General features: G+C 39.7%; 1 protein-coding gene across 4 annotated transcripts in view; it reads left to right on the forward strand.

Annotated features, from left to right (window-relative positions):
* slc14a2 (solute carrier family 14 member 2) overlaps window positions 1-19,271 on the forward strand; it is a 42,412-nt gene extending 23,141 nt beyond the window's left edge. For 2 of the 4 annotated variants that reach the window (XM_057831500.1, XM_057831499.1), the window contains exons 5-9: window positions 5,547-5,739; window positions 8,570-8,717; window positions 13,030-13,167; window positions 13,249-13,298; window positions 13,390-19,271. In XM_057831500.1, coding sequence (XP_057687483.1) covers window positions 5,547-5,739; window positions 8,570-8,717; window positions 13,030-13,167; window positions 13,249-13,298; window positions 13,390-13,779 — 919 coding nt within the window. In that variant the 3' untranslated portion in view covers window positions 13,780-19,271. The remainder of the gene's footprint in view (window positions 1-5,546; window positions 5,740-8,569; window positions 8,718-13,029; window positions 13,168-13,248; window positions 13,299-13,389) is intronic. The other 2 variants (XM_057831497.1, XM_057831498.1) reach the window with 2 other exon arrangements.
* The last annotated feature ends 26 nt before the right edge of the window (window positions 19,272-19,297 follow it).

The following is a 19,297-nucleotide window of genomic DNA, read 5'->3' on the forward strand; positions in this document are numbered from 1 at the left end:
CACCTTCATTCATGGGTATCCACTGATCAACATTCCCTCGCAACGTCTCAACCCTCGGCTCTAATGTCCACCCGCCTCAGTCCCACAACACATATGACGCGAGACCAAAACAGGAAATAGCTAAGAGGTTGTCATGGAAACACGTACCGGGAACCCACTATTTTAGCATTTTCTATTCAAAATGCTCTTCGTACATGACTACAACATTCTTCATTCTACATACGTTATGAGGCAATGAAAAAATAGTAACGCAGAGACACTAAGGAAACTAACTTTAATCAGATTACTGGTGTGGAAAAATGAACGCGTTAGATTACTCGTTACTGAAAAAAGTAATTTGATTACAGTAACGCGTAACGCGTTACTGACAACACTAGTGGTAAGATATTGAATCATGGTTCTTAACCATGTTAAAGGTACCGAACCCCACAAAGTTTCACATGTGGATTCACCGAACCCTTCGGAATTCGAAAATACTGATTTTTTTTTTTCAAATTCAAAACCTATACTTTTATGCTGGCAAGCTAATAATTTAGCAAATTCCCTTTCAAAATTCATCTCATTTTGACAGCATGTTTTATAAACAGATCAAAATTTAAGACCACGCTGCGCATTGGTCTGTTGTATTCCCTCATACCAAATGAGAGTCAATCTTCCACTGAGCAAACCAGTTCCTTCTCCCAACAGATCAAGGGCTAACAGTTATAAGAAACAATAACAATACATTTTATTTCTAGAGCGCTTTTAAAGCCACACAAAGGCGCTTTACAAGAGAGATGGAATCACAGTACCAACAAAACATTCATTAAAAAATGTTGAAAAGCATGATAAAGAGATGTAAAGATATAACAGAGCTAGGGATCATGGTGGGTAAGAAAGAGTGAAAAGGTGTGTTTTGGGTCTGGATTTTAAAAGTGAAAGGGTAGATATACTGCGAAGATAAGGGGGTAGGGAGTTCCAGAGCTGGGGGGCACAGTGACTAAAAGCTCTGGAACCAAAGGTGGAGAGATGGACACGGGGGACAGAAAGTTGGATGATAGTGGAAGGGCGGAGTGAACAGGGGGAATTGTTTAAACAGAGTAGATTGCAAAGGTAGGGAGGGGCCAAGCCATGGAGTTCTTTGAAGGTAAGGATGAGGATCTTGTAATCAATTCTTTGTTTGACTAGAAGCCAGTGATGTTGACACCGGATGGGGGTGATGTCGTGTGTGGCGGGGGCCCGAGTGATGAGGCGTGCTGCTGAGTTGTGGAGGAGCTGCAGTTTTTGGAGTGTCTTGTTTGGGAGACCAATGAGCAGTGAGTTACATTAATCGAGCCGGGAGGTTATTAGACTACAGACCAGGGTGGAAGTGGTACGGCGGGTGAGAGAAGGAAGGAGACAAGAAGTATTGAAAAGGTGGAATTAGGTTGATATGCAGGGGTGAAAGTGGGCCAGAACGGTCAGGAAGGCAGTTCCGGTATAAGATTCAGGGCCGGAACGCTGTTCCATTACACAGTGCTTTGATTCCGAAAATATGACAGCAACTGTCAAAACCCTATGTAAAAAAAATGCTAAGCTACCACTCATGCATTTCAGCTCCAAGAAGAAAACAATCTACCAACATCAGATTTACATACACAAGTGTTAACAACAAGCATAATAAAGTGCTTGTGTAGCGTAATCCATTTCCACCAATATTTAATATTGATTTTATTCCACGGACGGCATGGAGGTTTCCCCAGCTGCAGCAGTTATCTGAGTCTGACAATGATGAGTCACGTCAGTGTGCGAATGCACGCAGCAAGGCAAAAGGCCTGGTAGCTCTGATTGGTTCAAATGTGCATGTTTTCTGGAACAGCCACAAAAAAAAAAAAAACAAAAAAAAAAAAGCTTGTTGAATTGATGCGACAAAAAAAGGGCAATGCAACATTAAATGGATGAAATCTTTAAGAGCAACGAAAGAGTTGAGGTGGCTTTTTTATCATATTTAGTTTTAATTACTCTGATGGGGAGGTTCAGAACATAGATGTCAATGTTCACTTTGGACTGAAATTTGTTCATTTATGTTAGGGTACTTATTCATATCCTTATGATTTAAAAAGTCTATGTTTGCGTGATCTTGAAAATATATTCCATTTCACTCTGCATAATATAAGTCATTTGTACTTATTTTTCTGAATGTATGTTACTTATATCTTGATTATAGAAAAAAAGAAATACTTACATTAACTTCAATTTTATTATATATCCTATGTTCTTAAGTAGTTAAAATTGAGATTTAGTATGTAAGGAAATGAGGGGAAATAAAAATTAGGAGATGGAGTGTCATGGTGGCTGGAATGTTCGACCCAAAAGCACAGCAATGAGGAGGCAGAGGTGACGAGGAGCCTGAAGGCGCGTTTATTAAACAAGAAAATAAAAAAAAAAGGAATGGCGAGAGGTGGAGGCACTGCAGAGTTGGAAGGCTGAGATGGCTTGGAGTTGCTGTGAAGAAAGAGATATGAATAAGTCAAGGTTTGGTTGCGTGAGTGGCATGTACTTTACCATGAGAGGTTAGGTGAAGCTCTGGCGTTGAATGACATGCAGACCGGTCTTTTGTAGTGGTAGGCTCTTGATTGTAAAGTGGAGGCAGGTGTGGTGATTGATGACAGGTGTGCACAGCAGAATCAGTGAGGAGTGGGAGGAGGAGGCTGAGTGAGCCATAACATGGAGGTTGGGGTCATTGCTGATTTTGTTAACGTTTATTTTACAAATCATTAAAAAAAATACAATTTTGAATGAAAATCAGTTTTTGTATGTGTGATAGAAATAACCATGGTAAAACTGTTTTCTTTGCATTTCAGTAGTTTAAGAGGTTTGACACACCCCTCCCCCCTCCCAAAATGAAATAAATAAATAAATAAAATTTCTGGCTCCGTGGCGACCGTCACGTCGGGGAGTTTCGGCACGCCACTTTCACCCCTGCTGATATGGTGATGCTGTTGATATCTGACCAGAAGGAGAGCATGCTGTCGAGGATGACACCCAGACTCTTGACCTGAGTAGAAGGAGAGATCGGTAGATTGTTGATGGTAATAAAGAACTTATCAACATGAGAGAGCATGGCGGTGGTTCCAACTAGGAGGACTTCTTTATTTTGAGCTGTTGAGTAGAAGGAAGTTAGAGGAGAACCAGGAGTTAATGTCATCTAAACAGAGGGTGAGGTAGGAAGGTGGAAGGGAGGAGGTTGGTTTTGAAGAAATGAAGAACTGGGTGTCATCCAGGGGCGGACTGGTAATCTGTGGGTTCTGGAGGATCACAGAACGGCCGGTGCCCTGGATGGCCGGCGGCCGTCAATCATTATACATCACTGTTTTTATCCCCCCCTATCCTCTGATTATCTACAGTTCGCATCCAATCCGACAGGTAGCAGCAATCCATCTGGCTGTTCACCGCCAATCTGATAGAAGAACGAAGAAAGCACAGAGTAGCCTTCATTGGTTCCTTGTGGAAGCAAAATAGCGACGAGCGTTAATGCACAATGTGGATGGTGGTGGCAAAAAAAGAAAAGGGTGGCGCAGAGAAGGTTAGGGAGAAAAATTAAAGAAACTAGAGAGCGAAGCAATAAAATGTCACAAGATGACAAATATTTTCACAAGAGAGTGTGAGCGGCAGCCACTCTGACGTGCAGCCGGTGCAGGGAGAGAGAAAGAAGAGGGAAGGGGTAATGATAAATTGGTGGAAGTTCCCCAGACAAGCGTAGGGCAAGTAAGTTAGCCTGGTACTCCAGACTCACCGCTGTTCCAGCTATTCTCTCAGTGTTTGAAAAATACAGGGAGAACAGTCTGGCCGTGCCAGGCAACAAGTAAGTAGGGATGAAGAGGGTTACTTGCTCGGTATACTGGTAATTGTTATCCACCAGGTAGCTATGTACATTTTAAATGAAATAAATGACAATTAAAGGGTTAGTGCCAGCTAGTCCATGTACCCGTTTGCAATCGTGTCAAGTTACAGTATGCTAGTCCTACTATCACTCTCCTAAGAAAAAATATTTTAGCTGTAAAACAACATATGCACACGCGGCATAAATATTAATTCAGAAGAAATATAACAAAATATTAATAAAATGAAAGGTTTTACTACTTTAAAGTTTAGGTAGTTAAATTGATATGATATATATTTTTTAATTATTTATGTATTGCTTTGTTTTCTGGTTAATACTTTCCAATGAAGGTTATGTATACAGGATTTGTCTTGAAATGTTTATTGCATTTTCATTGAAATGTATTATTTGTGTGGCAAGATTGACTATGGCATAAACAATTAAGTCATTTTATAGACACAGGTTAGGTGCTATTATAATCAATTGGATACATAAAACTTGCTTTAAAAAATAAATTCTTTCATTTATTTATTCAGGTTGATCATAGAGCTAGTGCAGAAGATCATGAATCAAACTCCAGTTCAGCCTTGCAGTACTTTGAGCACCCCAAGTCAGACAGTCACAGTCTAGACACATTTTCTTCATTTTTCTCTCAAAGTGCACGAAATCGATGCATTTTACAATAAAATGTAAAAAAAAAAAAAAGAATTCTCCTTGGGGTGGCATGCCCCCGGACCCCCAAGAGGGTCTGTGTTTCCCTTCGTACAGCGATTCTTGTGGACTGGGCTGAGTCAAAGTCCAGGGCTGCTTTTTAGTCCCAGTCCGCCCCTGATGTCATCCGTGTAACAGTGGAAGTGAATGTTGTGTTTGCGGTAGATGGAACCGAAGGGGAGAATGTAAATGATAAAGAGGAGCGGCCCCAGGACAGAACCCTGGGGCACGCCAGCAGAGACAGGTAGGTATTTCAATTTATGGGGGCCGAATTTGACAAATTGTGTGCAGTCGGACAGGTAGGAAGTGAACCAGGAAAGGGGTGTGTGGGTGATGCCATGGGAGGAGAGCTGGTCGAGAAGGATTGGGTGAGAAATGGTGTCGAAGGCAGCAGTGAGATCGAGAAGGACAAGGATTGATAATAGACCAGAGTCGGATGCTATGAGGAGGTCGTTTGGAATTTTAATTAGGGATGTTTCTGTGTTATGGATTAAGCCTGTAAATTGGAAGCAAACCGGTCCAAAACCTTGTCTAAAAAGCCACCTTGCCTCGATTTAATCAGCGAACAAAAAGAGGACTGTGCATTTCTTTACCTTCGCCGAACCCCTGGGGTTCGATCGAAGACAGGTTAAGAACCACTGTGCTAGATTGATATCATCTCGCCATAAAATTTAAATTATATTAAATGAACCCACGGAATGCAGTTAATTTAGGTTAAATTTAAAAACGGTTAGGGTCTGGAAATAAAGTGCAATTCGCACAGCTGACTCAATTTTCTTACGTGAAGTGTTCAAATCCATTGAGGACAAATGTTATAAATCTCATTCACTGCCTATGACAGCGAATAGGCTTCCGATCCATTTTCCCAGAAAAGTTGGCAGAAATCATTCATGGCGCATTACTTAAGACGAAACCCATAATCAATTTAATGAATCCATCAGAGGTTGAACTTCTTGTGCACTATTACAATAACATTTGCATTTGTTTGTTTCAGCCCAATTGTGTCCAGTGCCTTGGCTTCCATTAATAGTCGTTGGGATCTGCCTGTGTTCACGCTGCCCTTCAACATCTTGGTGTGCCTTCACATGGTGGCCACAGGCCATTACAACCACCACTTCCCCCAAGTCCTCATACAGCCACGCACTGAGTTGCCAAATATCACCTGGGAGGAAATCAATCTTGCCAAGGTTAGAGTTAAAACACACAACTGATTCATTACACCTTATGAAAAACAGCAACCTCGCCAGCAGTGTTGTCACGGATTACTTAAAAAAGTAATTTAATTACTGATTACACCTCAAATAAGTAATCTAGTTACTTTACTGATTACTTTATTATCAAAGTAACTAACTTACTTTAAAAGTAACTTATCAGTTACTTTTTAACCAATTTTTCTCCTTTTGCTGCCTCAACATAAAAATAACAGACAAATGTCATCGCGTGTAGTTGAGTTTTTTACATAAAGCTTAATCTTTGAGTTAGCGGGGGTTTAATTAGTCGATGGACTTGATTTCAACCACCATTGACTCGCCCTAGCTTAGCCATTCCGGAGCTCTAAAACTAACAAAAACCTGACAAACTGCACGAAATTTGTTTAAATCAACTCCAACGACTAATTAAACCCCCGCTAACTCCAAGATGAAGCCTAATGTAAAAAATTCTGAACTTCCCCTTTGAAATAAAGACCTAGACGTTAAAATTTTGTCTATAAAAGTTGTAAAGCAATAAAACGAACAACAAAAATTAATGAAATGAACAAAAATCCTACAACGTAAAGTTTTCATAATGGGTCAAAATCACTTGCTTAGCCAAAACTACACCAGAGGAGGAAAGATGGATGTTTAGAATTTCTTTAAACCTAAGCTTTCAAACTCTACCAACAACAACTTGAACAGGTGATTGAACTCGAACAGTATCAAGATGTGTGGAAATATATATATACATATATATATATATTAGAGAGGTGTACTTGATCTATTAATATATATTGTATTCGCACTGTGTTATTTAAAGATGTCGATCGGGTCCGATCGCGTCATTTTCAAAGTATTGGAATCGGAAAAAAAATATCATCCATGCCTTTTTTTAATATATATATATATTTTTTTAATTAAATCGTTTTCTAATTGTATTTAACATTACAGACATAATATGTTACACTCATCCAGAGTCTTTAGTTTAGGCTTAAGGTAGGGTTATCAAATTTGTCCCGATAACGGCGGTCATTAATCATTTTGTAAATGTATCACGTTAAAATATTTAACGCAATTAATGCATGCACTGCACGACCCACTCACGCATTGTCGCGCTCAATCTGGAATGGCGCCGTTTTACCTAAATAGAGAGATAAAAGGCAGCGTAAAATGAGTAGAGTGAATTTTGGCAGCCTTTCGGGCATTTTTTTAATTGGCTAAAGCCTTACAATCCCTCTCCCTACGATTAGAAATATCATGGGAAGCAATGTGGGGAAGCAAGGTAGCAATTGCTCTTTTTCTTAACACCAAAACTTATTTCCCAACGCAGAGAAGATATATCAATTGGTAGCACTACGCACAGTCATGGCTCCACTTCCCACAATGCATTGGGGCATGTCTACAGTATTATTTACTGAAAGCTCAACAAATACACTAGATGGCAATATTTAGTCACAATATACAAAGTCACAAGTCTTTCTATCTGTGGATCCCTCTCACAGAAAGAATGTTAATAATGTAAATGCCATCTTGAGGATTTATAGTCATAATAAACAAATAAAGTACTTATGTACTGTATGTTGAATGTATATATTCGTCCGAGTTTTATTCATTTTTTTCTTAATGCATTGCCAAAATGCATATGATTGGGAAAAATTATCGGGAATGATTGGAATTGAGCAAAAAAAAGCAATCGGATCGGGAAATATCGGGATCGGCAGATACTCAGACTAAAACGATCGGGATCGGATCGGGAGCAAAAAACATGATTGGAACTATATATATATATATATATATATATATATATACAGTAAATACAGTATTGGCCAAAGTTTGGAGACACCTCAAAGGTGGATACTTTGAAGAATGTAGAATACAAAACCTGTTTTCAGTCATTTCACTTTTTTGCCATTCCACATGTTCGTTCATAGTTTTGATGTCTTCAGTGAGAATTTACAATAGTAGTGAAAATATATAAAACGCAAAAATGATTAAGTGTGTCCAAACTTTTGACTTTTGTTTCAGAGTATTCAACATGCTTTTCACCCGGTCCCACAAATGTAAAACTATGCCCATGATTACAAACTCTAACTATAAAATGTACATAATTACACATATTATAAAGGCTGGTTACAAACTGTAGAAGTGCTGGCTGTCTCGTTACCTGTCGGCTTTGTTTCGAGTTTTTTCGCGTTGTGCTGTATTTCCAAGTGCTTCCTTGTTGAATTAGATGTCGAGTTTTTAGCGGTCTTTCTGAGCCAGCGCAGAGTTTGCAACGCACGGAGATATTTTTGTCATCTTTACTGGATGGATATGTGAAGTAATGGCTGTATCTCCAGTGACAAAATGCAGCCGTTTGTTGTATCTCTCCGGCTCCTTTACTGTTAGCATCCTGATAGATAGCCAGGCTATGTTGCTGACCGCCGTGGCTGGCGGCGCGCACACAGCATGGTAATACACATGACCCGTTTTTTTCCGACGAGAAAACGTGAGATGTGATGTCATCCCCAAACTCAAGAGCAGTATTTTCTATTAAAATGCTCTTCGTACATTACAACAATATTCTTCATTCTACATACAGTATGAGGCAACAACAAAATAGTAACGCACAGGCACTGAGGAAACTAACTTTAATCAGATTACTGGCTTGGAAAAATGAACGCGTTAGATTGCTCGTTACTGAAGGAAAGTAATCAGATTACAGATTACTGACAACACTGCTCGCCAGTGCCAGAACACAAATTAGCTCCACAGATGACTGTTTTTTCCAGTAATTCGAGACCCATGCAGGCTGATTTGTAACTTTCGGAAAAAATCTCCTCAGCTATTCATGTCCGTGCCTGTGGGGATCGGCCAGGTCTACGGCTGTGACAACCCTTGGACAGGAGGCATCTTCATCATCTCTCTCTTCATCTCCTCCCCCATCACGTGCGCTCACGCTGTCCTCGGCTCTACCATTGGCATGCTTTCAGGTGAGTTTGGGAAATGAATTCTATATTTAGCTCCTTATCTGTCATTGATAACATTAGACGTTCAGTTCATTTAATTGGGGAGGACTGGCTGTGAACGCACATGTTTGAGTGCCATTGACGGCACTAAGCTTCCAATCCATTTTGATTTGGAGAGGCTGGCAGCGGAGGACGCGGTGGATTGTATGCCACGTGCTGTCAATGGCAGCTAATGAGTTAATAGGTTATCAAAACACATCAATCAAGATGTCTTTTATAAAATGCCAAATGCACAGTTTTGTTTGTGAGCGATCCAAGTACAGTGGTATGAAAAAGTATCTGAACCTTTTGGAATTTCTAACATTTCTGCATAAAATCACTATCATATGTGAGCTGATCTTTGTCAAAATCAAACAGATGAAAAAAAGTGTGAATGAATGAATGAATTAATGCTTTATTTGGACATGAGAAAAAAATAAAAATAATAGACAACCAAAACAAACGAACAACAATAAAAAAATCAGACAGAAACAATGATATTCTCGAGATAACAGCAACAATAGTTAAGACAATAATAATAATGATAATAATAAACAAGCTCAGAATTTATTCATTGTGTCCAAAAAGGAGTAGGATGAAACATTTGCTTCTTAAAACCTACCCGTCATTTCTATTCCTTAATTATATCTGTCCGCCCTATGTAACTAGTACTCATATTAACAAAGAAATAAACTAAATAACCATATATATATATATATATATATATAAGATGCAAGATAAACCAAAATAAACGGGACTTGCCCCATAACAGATATGTGAAAACCCCCTATAATTGAACCCCTTCCTCTTCCCCATACCCAGTGAAAACCATGTGCTTGTACCACTTCCTAAACTGGGTCATGCTTGGACATTGCTTGAGCCCCTCATCTAGTTTATTCCACAGCTTCACTCCACAAACTGAAACACAAAGTGATGCTGTAAGTGAAGCTCCCGCCTCAAACTGTATTGTCCTTCTCTGTTAAAAAATAATTTCTATATATTGCCAGGAAGCGACCTGTGTAAAGGCTTATACATTAGCTGAGCTGTTTGAAAATGAACCAAGTCCATGAATTTCAATGTTCTGGAATTTACAGTGCCTTGCAAAAGTATTCGGCCTCCTTGAATCTTGCAACCTTTCGCCACATTTCAGGCTTCAAACATAAAGATATGAAATTTAATTTCTTTGTCAAGAATCAACAACAAGTGGGACACAATCGTAAAGTGGAACCCCATTTATTGGATAATTTCAACTTTTTTAACAAATAAAAAACTGAAAAGTGGGGCGTGCAATATTATTCGGCCCCTTTACTTTCAGTGCAGCAAACTCACTCCAGAAGTTCAGTGAGGATCTCTGAATGATCCAATGTTGTCCTAAATGACCTATGATGATAAATAGAATCCACCTGTGTGTAATCAAGTCTCCGTATAAATGCACCTGCTCTGTAATAGTCTCAGACCACTGCAAATCTACCAAGACGGCCGGGTCTCCTTCCAAACTTTCTTCTCAAACAAGGAGAAAACTGATCAGAGATGCAGCCAAGAGGCCCATGATCACTCTGGATGAACTGCAGAGATCTACAGCTGAGGTGGGAGAGTCTGTCCATAGGACAATAATCAGTCGTACACTGCACAAATCTGGCCTTTATGGAAGAGTGTCAAGAAGAAAGCCATTTCTCAAAGATATCCATAAAAAGTTTCGTTTAAAGTTTGCCACAAGCCACCTGGGAGACACACCAAACATGTGGAAGAAGGTGCTCTGGTCAGATGAAACCAAAATTGAACTTTTTGGCCACAATGCAAAACGATATGTTTGGCGTAAAAGCAACACAGCTCATCACCCTGAACACACCATCCCCACTGTCAAACATGGTGGTGGCAGCATCATGGTTTGGGCCTGCTTTTCTTCAGCAGGGACAGGGAAGATGGTTAAAATTGACGGGAAGATGGATACAGCCAAATACAGGAACATTCTGGAAGAAAACCTGTTGGTATCTGCACAAGACCTGAGACTGGGACGGAGATTTATCTTCCAACAGGACAATGATCCAAAACATAAAGCCAAATCTACAATGGAATGGTTCAAAAATAAACGTATCCAGGTGTTAGAATGGCCAAGTCAAAGTCCAGACCTGAATCCAATCGAGAATCTGTGGAAAGAGCTGAAGACTGCTGTTCACAAACTCTCCATCCAACCTCACTGAGCTCGAGCTGTTTTGCAAGGAAGAATGGGCAAGAATGTCAGTATCTCGATGTGCAAAACTGATAGAAACATACCCCAAGCGACTTGCAGCTGTAATTGGAGCAAAAGGTGGCGCTACAAAGTATTAACGCAAGGGGGCCGAATAATATTGCACGCCCCACTTTTCAGTTTTTTATTTGTTAAAAAAGTTTAAATTATCCAATAAATTTTGTTCCCACTTCACGATTGTGTCCCACTTGTTGTTGATTCTTGACAAAAAATTAAAATTTTATATCTTTATGTTTGAAGCCTGAAATGTGGCGAAAGGTTGCAAGGTTCAAGGGGGCCGAATACTTTTGCAAGGGACTGTAGATACTGTTTTTGTATGATCCCTAAAACCGGCATTATTTACTATTCTTATGGCTCTTTTTTTGTAAAATGGATATTGAATTTATTGTACATTTATAAGTACCGTATTGGCCCGAATATAAGACGACCCCGATTATAAGACGATCCCCTCTTTTTCAAGACTCAAGTTTGAAAAAAGACTTTTTGAACACCAAATTAATTTTTATACAGAAACGACCACGGAAAGCTTTTCTCTGACTGTGAGCATTTTTTAGGCGATCTTTTTGAGCTCTCCATCTCCGTACATTACACTCTGTGACACCATATTTCACAGCCGCTTTGCAGTTGTTTGAAGACACCGCCTCATTTATCACCATCAGCTTGAAGTTTGCGTCATAACTTCTCCTCAGCTAACGGTTAACCTGGCCAATCTTCGACCCACTTTTCTCCAAATTGTCGCGAAGTTTCTCCATTTTCGGTTATCTCTTCTATTACCGGTATTTTCTTCTCTTTTCCTTCTTACCACTTTCTTCTTCGTGTCAGGGGTTCGCTTTGGCCGCCGGAGTCGCGTTCAGCATTCGATTCATTGATGACTGGCGCCATCCAGCGTCGTGAATGGCTATATGTCTAGGCCGCAGTTTTTTATTTTTTTTTATTTTTTTAGGCCGCAGTTATAAGACGACCTCCTCTTTTTCAATCTTATTTCAGTGCAAAAAACCGTCTTATATTCGGGCCAATACGGTATTACCCCAGACTTCTGCACAGTAGTGTAAATATGGCAGGATTAAAAAACACTAAAGTATGTGGAGTGATTAATGGTCAAGATTGTGTTTTGCTTTACTCAGGACTGAAATGCTTCTTGATAATTTACTTTGTATGTGTTTTGTATGAGCTTTCCAGTTAATCTTCTCATCAATAACTACCCCAAGAAACTTGTTTTCATAGACCCTTTCAATATTTACCCCATCTATGTGTATTTGTACTTCACTATTTTTATTGCATCTGCTAAATAACATGAATTTTGTTTTACTTAAGTTTAATGATAATTTGTTTCTGTCAAACCATGTTTTTAATTTACAAATTTCATCAGAAACCCTACCCAGGAGCTCATGTAAATCCCCCCCAGAACACCTAATTACTTTTTATCTAAAAAAAAAAAAAAAAACTCCAAATCGGCAAAATCTTGACTTGAATCTATCTTTAAATGATGAAACAGTTTTAAAACTTTCATGTCGAAAGTAGACAGAAGGGAAATTATGGAATAACGGGAGCAATTCTAACAAGTTTAATGGTTGATTCACAACATTAAATTAATTGAATGTAGTTTAAAGCTGCCGATACAGAATGGGGACTTGAGTATTTTATTTACTGTTTTTAACGGTTAACTTGATACTGAAATAGTAGTTTGTTTAGCCTGAGAGGATTTTTGAACAATTTTGGAACTAGTGTACAAAAAATTAAAAGCGGGGGGGTAGGGGGTTGTGGTGCATCAATAATCGATTTATAATCGAATCGGAGCCTCTGAATCGTAATCGAATCGTAAGGTGCCCAAAGATTCCCACCTCTACTATCCTCATTAAAATGTGAAAACTTATAATTGTTTGCCAGCCACTCTTTTTTCATATGTGTGATTTCGACAAAGATCAGATCACATTTTATTGTGATTTCATGCAGAAATGTGAGAAAATTCCAAAAGGTTCGGATATTTTTTCATACCACTGTAGTCATCGTGATCTACTGTATTGTGTTGTGATTTGCATATTTGCTTAGCAGGCCTGGCTTTGGCAGCTCCATTTGGTGCAATTTATTTTGGCCTATGGGGATACAACTGTGTGCTGGCATGCATCGCCATTGGTGGAATGTTTTATGCCCTGACTTGGCAAGTTCACCTGCTTGCTATTACTTGTGGTGAGCTGCCATTCTAATCCCATTTTATGGGACAAATGTCACGAGTCACACTTCAAATTTTTTTTCTCTTTCACTCTGCAGGATTTTTCTGTGCGTACCTGGGTTCTGCCATCGCCAACATCATGTCAGCAGTACGTTCTCTGAACCCGGAATCATTATCATATTAACTCCATCCAAATGAAAGTGGTGCTAAATCCAAGCTTTTATATGTTTTGTCAACAGTTTGGTCTCCCGGCCTGCACGTGGCCCTTCTGTCTCTCGGCGCTTACATTTTTGCTCATCACTACAGAAACCAATAAGATATTTAAACTCCCTCTGGCCAAAGTCACCTACCCGGAGAAAAATCTGTGCTATTTCTGGAAGATGAAGAAGCAGGAGAAGCGGGAAAAAATGGAGGAAGATAAGAAAAAGAAAGAGGAGCAGCAAAGAGCTATTGAAGAGGTTATTCTCAATGAAAAAGAACAGCTGAGACTCAACCTGAGTGCCATGGAGGAAGCCAACCTTACACAAATAGTCACAGGGCCTGAACCACAGAGTGAGCAACGGGATATAAGCGGGGAACAAACAACAGGGGACTACCAAACAGAAGAAATTGCTACACATTATGTTTGAACAAGAAATTGAACATTTTAGACTTGGTGTAAATACGGCAATATTGTCTGCTATTGTTTTTGCTTTATCTCGTCAGATTGTACTGTATATTAAAGCCCCTACCATTCTTTAATGTGACAGCTCCTCAAGATTGACAGTGTAACCATTTACTTTGTCGGTGCCAAAAACAGTACTACGTTATGCATGTCCTGAAGACACATGTATCTTTGCCGGTGAGCACAGTGTGATCAGTAGCGCCTCCAGAAAGTTTTCATAGGGGTGGCCAGATGGGGCCACTTAAAATCTTGGGGTGGCCAAAACTAAAAGCCATAATTTCAGGTTTTCATTATATCATTGCAGTAAAAAGGTCAGGGGAAAACTATCAGAAAAGACTTAAGGACACAGTTACTGATATACTTTGGTGTATAGTGTAATATTTGATGATGATGACTAATGATTTATTGTGCATAGTCCCTAACACAACAACAACAGTTTTATTCTGTTATGTATATATTAGGCATAAGGTGTACATTTAACTAGGGCTGTCAAATGATTAAAATTGTTAATCGAGTTAATCACAGCTTAAAAATTAATTAATCGTAATTAATCGCAATTCAAACCATCTCTAAAATATGCCATATTTTTCTGTAAATTATTGTTGGAATGGAAAGATAAGATAAGACGGATATATACTAGGGCTGTCCCAATCGACTAATTTTCTCCCGATTAGTCAGCCGACTATTTTTACGATTAGTCGACTAATCTAATAATCTAATAATTAAAAAAAAAATTTTTTTTTTTGTTTTTGTTTACTAATTTAGCAATGAAATTTTTGTTGACGCTTATCAATTCATAAAAAACATATTAGAACACAAACTATTTACTAAAGTACAAATAAACACGTAAATAACAACAATAAATCCCAAATAAACAATGAGTTCAAATGCTGATAGAATTAACTAGTGTAGCATCCCGATTGAAAAGATGGTCTCTTAAACTGATGGTTTACAACTTTTATTCCATCCTTGATGTAATCACACCGTAAGAGCTACGGTGCACACAAATAAAACAACACAATTAGAAATTAACGAAAACTTTTCACCTTTTCCCTTTTAAACCTTATTTGTATATCAATGAATTGCCTATATGAATTGCCTTCATCTTAATTTATTACCTTATCATTGAGAATCTCGCCCTTGAGTCCAATCACTGTATATACTGTATATATTTATGACCTTTTAACATTATATACAGTGCCTTGCAAAAGTATTCGGCCCCCTTGAATCTTGCAACCTTTCGCCACATTTCAGGCTTCAAACATAAAGATATGAAATTTAATTTTTTTGTCAAGAATCAACAACAAGTGGGACACAATCGTGAAGTGGAACAACATTTATTGGATAATTTAAACTTTTTTAACAAAAAAAAAAAAACTGAAAAGTGGGGCGTGCAATATTATTCAGCCCCATTTACTTTCAGTGCAGCAAACTGACTCCAGAAGTTCAGTGAGGATCTCTGAATGATCCAATGTTGTCCTAAATGACCGATGATGATAAATAGAATCCACCTGTGTGTAATCAAGTCTCCGTATAAATACACCTGCTCTGTGATAGTCTCAGGGTTCTGTTTAAAGTGCAGAGAGCATTATGAAAACCAAGGAACACACCAGGCAGGTCCGAGATACTGTTGTGGAGAAGTTTAAAGCCGGATTTGGATACAAAAAGATTTCCCAAGCTTTAAACATCTCAAGGAGCACTGTGCAAGCCATCATATTGAAATGGAAGGAGCATCAGACCACTGCAAATCGACCAAGACCCGGCCGTCCTTCCAAACTTTCTTCTCAAACAAGGAGAAAACTGATCAGAGATGCAGCCAAGAGGCCCATGATCACTCTGAATGAACTGCAGAGATCTACAGCTGAGGTGGGAGAGTTTGTCCATAGGACAACAATCAGTCGTACACTGCACAAATCTGGCCTTTATGGAAGAGTGGCAAGAAGAAAGCCATTTCTCAAAGATATCCCTAAAAAACTCTCGTTTAAAGTTTGCCACAAGCCACCTGGAAGACACACCAAACATGTGGAAGAAGGTGCTCTGGTCAGATGAAACCAAAATTTAACTTTTTGGCCATAATGCAAAACGATATGTTTGGCGTAAAAGCAACACAGCTCATCACCCTGAACACACCATCCCCACTGTCAAACATGGTGGTGGCAGCATCATGGTTTGGGCCTGCTTTTCTTCAGCAGGGACAGGGAAGATGGTTAAGATTGACGGGAAGATGGATGCAGCCAAATACAGGAACATTCTGGAAGAAAACCTGTTGGTGTCTGCACAAGACCTGAGACTGGGACGGAGATTTATCTTCCAACAGGACAATGATCCAAAACATAAAGCCAAATCTACAATGGAATTGGTCAAAATGTTCAAAAGATGACATCGACTATGTCGACTAGTTGGGACAGCTCTAATATATACATTCAACATACTGTACATAGGTACTGTATTTGTTTATTATAACAATAAATCCACAAGACGGCATTAACTTTATTAACATTCTTTCTGTGAAAGGGATCCACAGATAGAATGACTTGTAATTCTTAAAGGATGAATGTGAGTTTGTATATTGTGACTAAATATTGCCATCTAGTGTATTTGTTGAGCTTTCAGTAAATGATACTGTAGCGACCTAACTGTTCTGCCCAAATGCATGATGGGAAGTGGTGGAACCATGATTGTGTGTGGTGGCTGCAAATGCAACATCTTCTCTGCGTTGGGTACACTACAGGGTGTAAAGAAAAAGATCAACTTCTGTCATTCTTCCCCACCTCGCTTCCCACAATATTTATAGTTGCTGTGGGAGAGATGACAAAGCTTTTGCCAATTAAAAGGCACGGCCCCAATGAATGCTTGTATCTACTCCACTCTGCCTCTTATCTCTTTATATAAGTAAAACGACGCCATTGTAGGCTGTTTGTGGCAATGCGTGAATGAGTGGTACCGCGAATGCATTAATTGCGATAAATATTTTCACGTGATTAATTTTTAAAAATTGATTAGCGCCCGTTAACGTGATAAATTTGACAGCCCTACATTTAACTAAACAAAATAAATGCATTCATTTGGGAAGAAATGCATAACTGATGCTACAGTACAACAATCTAACGATATACTGGCAAGCAGGGTGGCCAGTGGGGTTGCCAACCAATTTATAGGGGTGGCCGTAGCCACCCCCTAGTGGCGCCACTGTGTGTGATTTATTGATTGCACACACGTGCTACAATTTAACATAGCAGAGATAAAACTGGGAAGAAAAGTGATTATAATGGCCTTGGATTGACAGTGACCCAAATATCGCAGATAGCAAAACATAACTGGAGCGGACATGAGCCAGATGTACTGCAAATTTTGGCCCAACTTTGTAAAATGGATCCGCGCTTGTTTCTTTTTAAACAATGGGCCAAACTCAGCCTGGATTCACTTGCCAATCAGCAAAGAGTTTTGGGCCAGAACTGGTCCAAAGTAGCAGACACGACATCAATGTATGGCCCGGATATGGCACACATGTTACCCAATCTGGGCCAGCATTGGGCCAGATGTAGTCCAGATTCCCCGATAGGAAAATATAACTGGAGTGGACATGGGTCAGATGTAATGCAAATTTGGATCCAATTTCAAACGGAGCCGCCCATAACTCAGTATGGATTCACTTGTCGGATCAGCAGACAGTATGAGCCAGAACCAGAGGTGAAAGTGGGCCAGAACGGTCAGGAACGCAGTTCCGGTTTAGGATTCAGGTCCGGAACGCAGTTCCAGTATAAGATTCAAGGCCGGAATGCTATTCCGGTACACGGTGCTTTGATTCCAAATATATGACGGCAAATGTCCCCCCCCCAAAAAAAATGCTAAGCTGCCACACATGCATTTCATCTCCAAGAAGAAAACAATCTACCAACATCAAATTTACATACACAAGTGTTAACAACAATCATAATAAAGTGCTTGTGTAGCGTGATCAGTTTCCACCGATATTTATTATTTATTTTATTCCACGGACGGCATGGAGGTTTCCCAATTTACTGCAGTTATCTGAGTCTGATGGTGATGAGTCACGTCAATGTGCGGATGCAAAGCAAAACGCCTGGACTTATTCAGGCCTGTCTGCGGTTCGCTAGAGAGCATTTGGGTGATCCAAAAGAGGACTGGGAGAATGTGTTATGGCCTGGACGTGTACTTTCTTCAGCAGGGGGACACGTCTGGCAGTGCAGGATTTGAGTTCCTGGCGGCGCATTGTGTTACTGATAGTAGCCTTTGTTACTGTGGTCCCAGCTCTCTGTAGGTCATTCACTAGGTCCCCGCTAGTGGTTCTGGGATTTTTGCTCACCGTTCTTGTTATCATTTTGACGCCACGGGGTGAGGAGGGAGTTGAAAGTCTGTGTTGCCCAACGACAGCCCCAAAACATCACTGCTCTAAAGGAGATCTGCATGGAGGAATGGATCAAAATACCAGCAACAGTGTGTGAAAAGCTTGTGAAGAGTTACAGAAAACGTTTGGCCTCTGTTATTGCCAACAGAGGGTACATAACAAAGTATTGAGATTAACTTTTGGTACAGACCCTACCCACGTGACGTCACAACTCCTTCCTCCTGACTGGTGCCGCCCAATTGTCCGTCAACACATCATGTTTACCTGTTACGGCTACGTACATTCCTCCTATTTACGACGTGTTTTTCTGCCCGTTAACATTAATAATCAAAATGGTGAAGGCGTGTGTGGCGGTCGGTTGCAATAACAGAGAAGATAGACGGAGAAGACGGAGAGACTTGAAGTTCTACCGGATTCCGAGAGACCTGGAGAGAAGAGAGCGAGATGGGCTGCTGCAATTCAACGAGAAAACTGGGCTCCAAACGATTACCACAGATTATGTAGTAGTCATTTTATATCTGGTAAGATGCATTTAATATATATTTAGAGGGTTTTGGGCTGACAACCACAATTAAGATCATTGCTAGGCTAATCGCCGACAACATACACGTATGTATGTAGTGAGAGTGCTATCGCTAAACCATATAAACATTAAAAGCCCTAACTCCATTGACAAACGACATGAAATACATTAGACTTGACTGTGGATGTTAGCAATAACAAAAGATTTTGAATTGAAAATTTCGTAACTCACCTTTCCAAGCACAAGATAGATTCCTGCCGAATTTTCGTGGACGAGGACCTGTTTCACCCAACCAGCAACGAAGTATTTATAAACCTCCAAGCTCTTAAAGTTTTTCAAACTTTCGTGAGAATAGGCTGATTTTGTGTGGACAAGATAGTTGTACATATCAGGGTAGCTAGCAGATGTCAGGCAAATACGGCAGAGACAGCGGGTCGAAAAACTTCGATTTAGGCATCAAATATGGATCTGGCGAATGGATAAACTGAAGCTTTTCCACATAACGCCTTTTATGCAACGCATCAAGTGAGTTTACGGCATCCGAAAGCACCGGGTCTTCCATGAAATGCATTATAAATTGCTCGATCAATT

Source organism: Corythoichthys intestinalis, chromosome 3 (genome assembly GCF_030265065.1).
Source record: "Corythoichthys intestinalis isolate RoL2023-P3 chromosome 3, ASM3026506v1, whole genome shotgun sequence".
NCBI classification, from domain to species: domain Eukaryota; kingdom Metazoa; phylum Chordata; class Actinopteri; order Syngnathiformes; family Syngnathidae; genus Corythoichthys; species Corythoichthys intestinalis.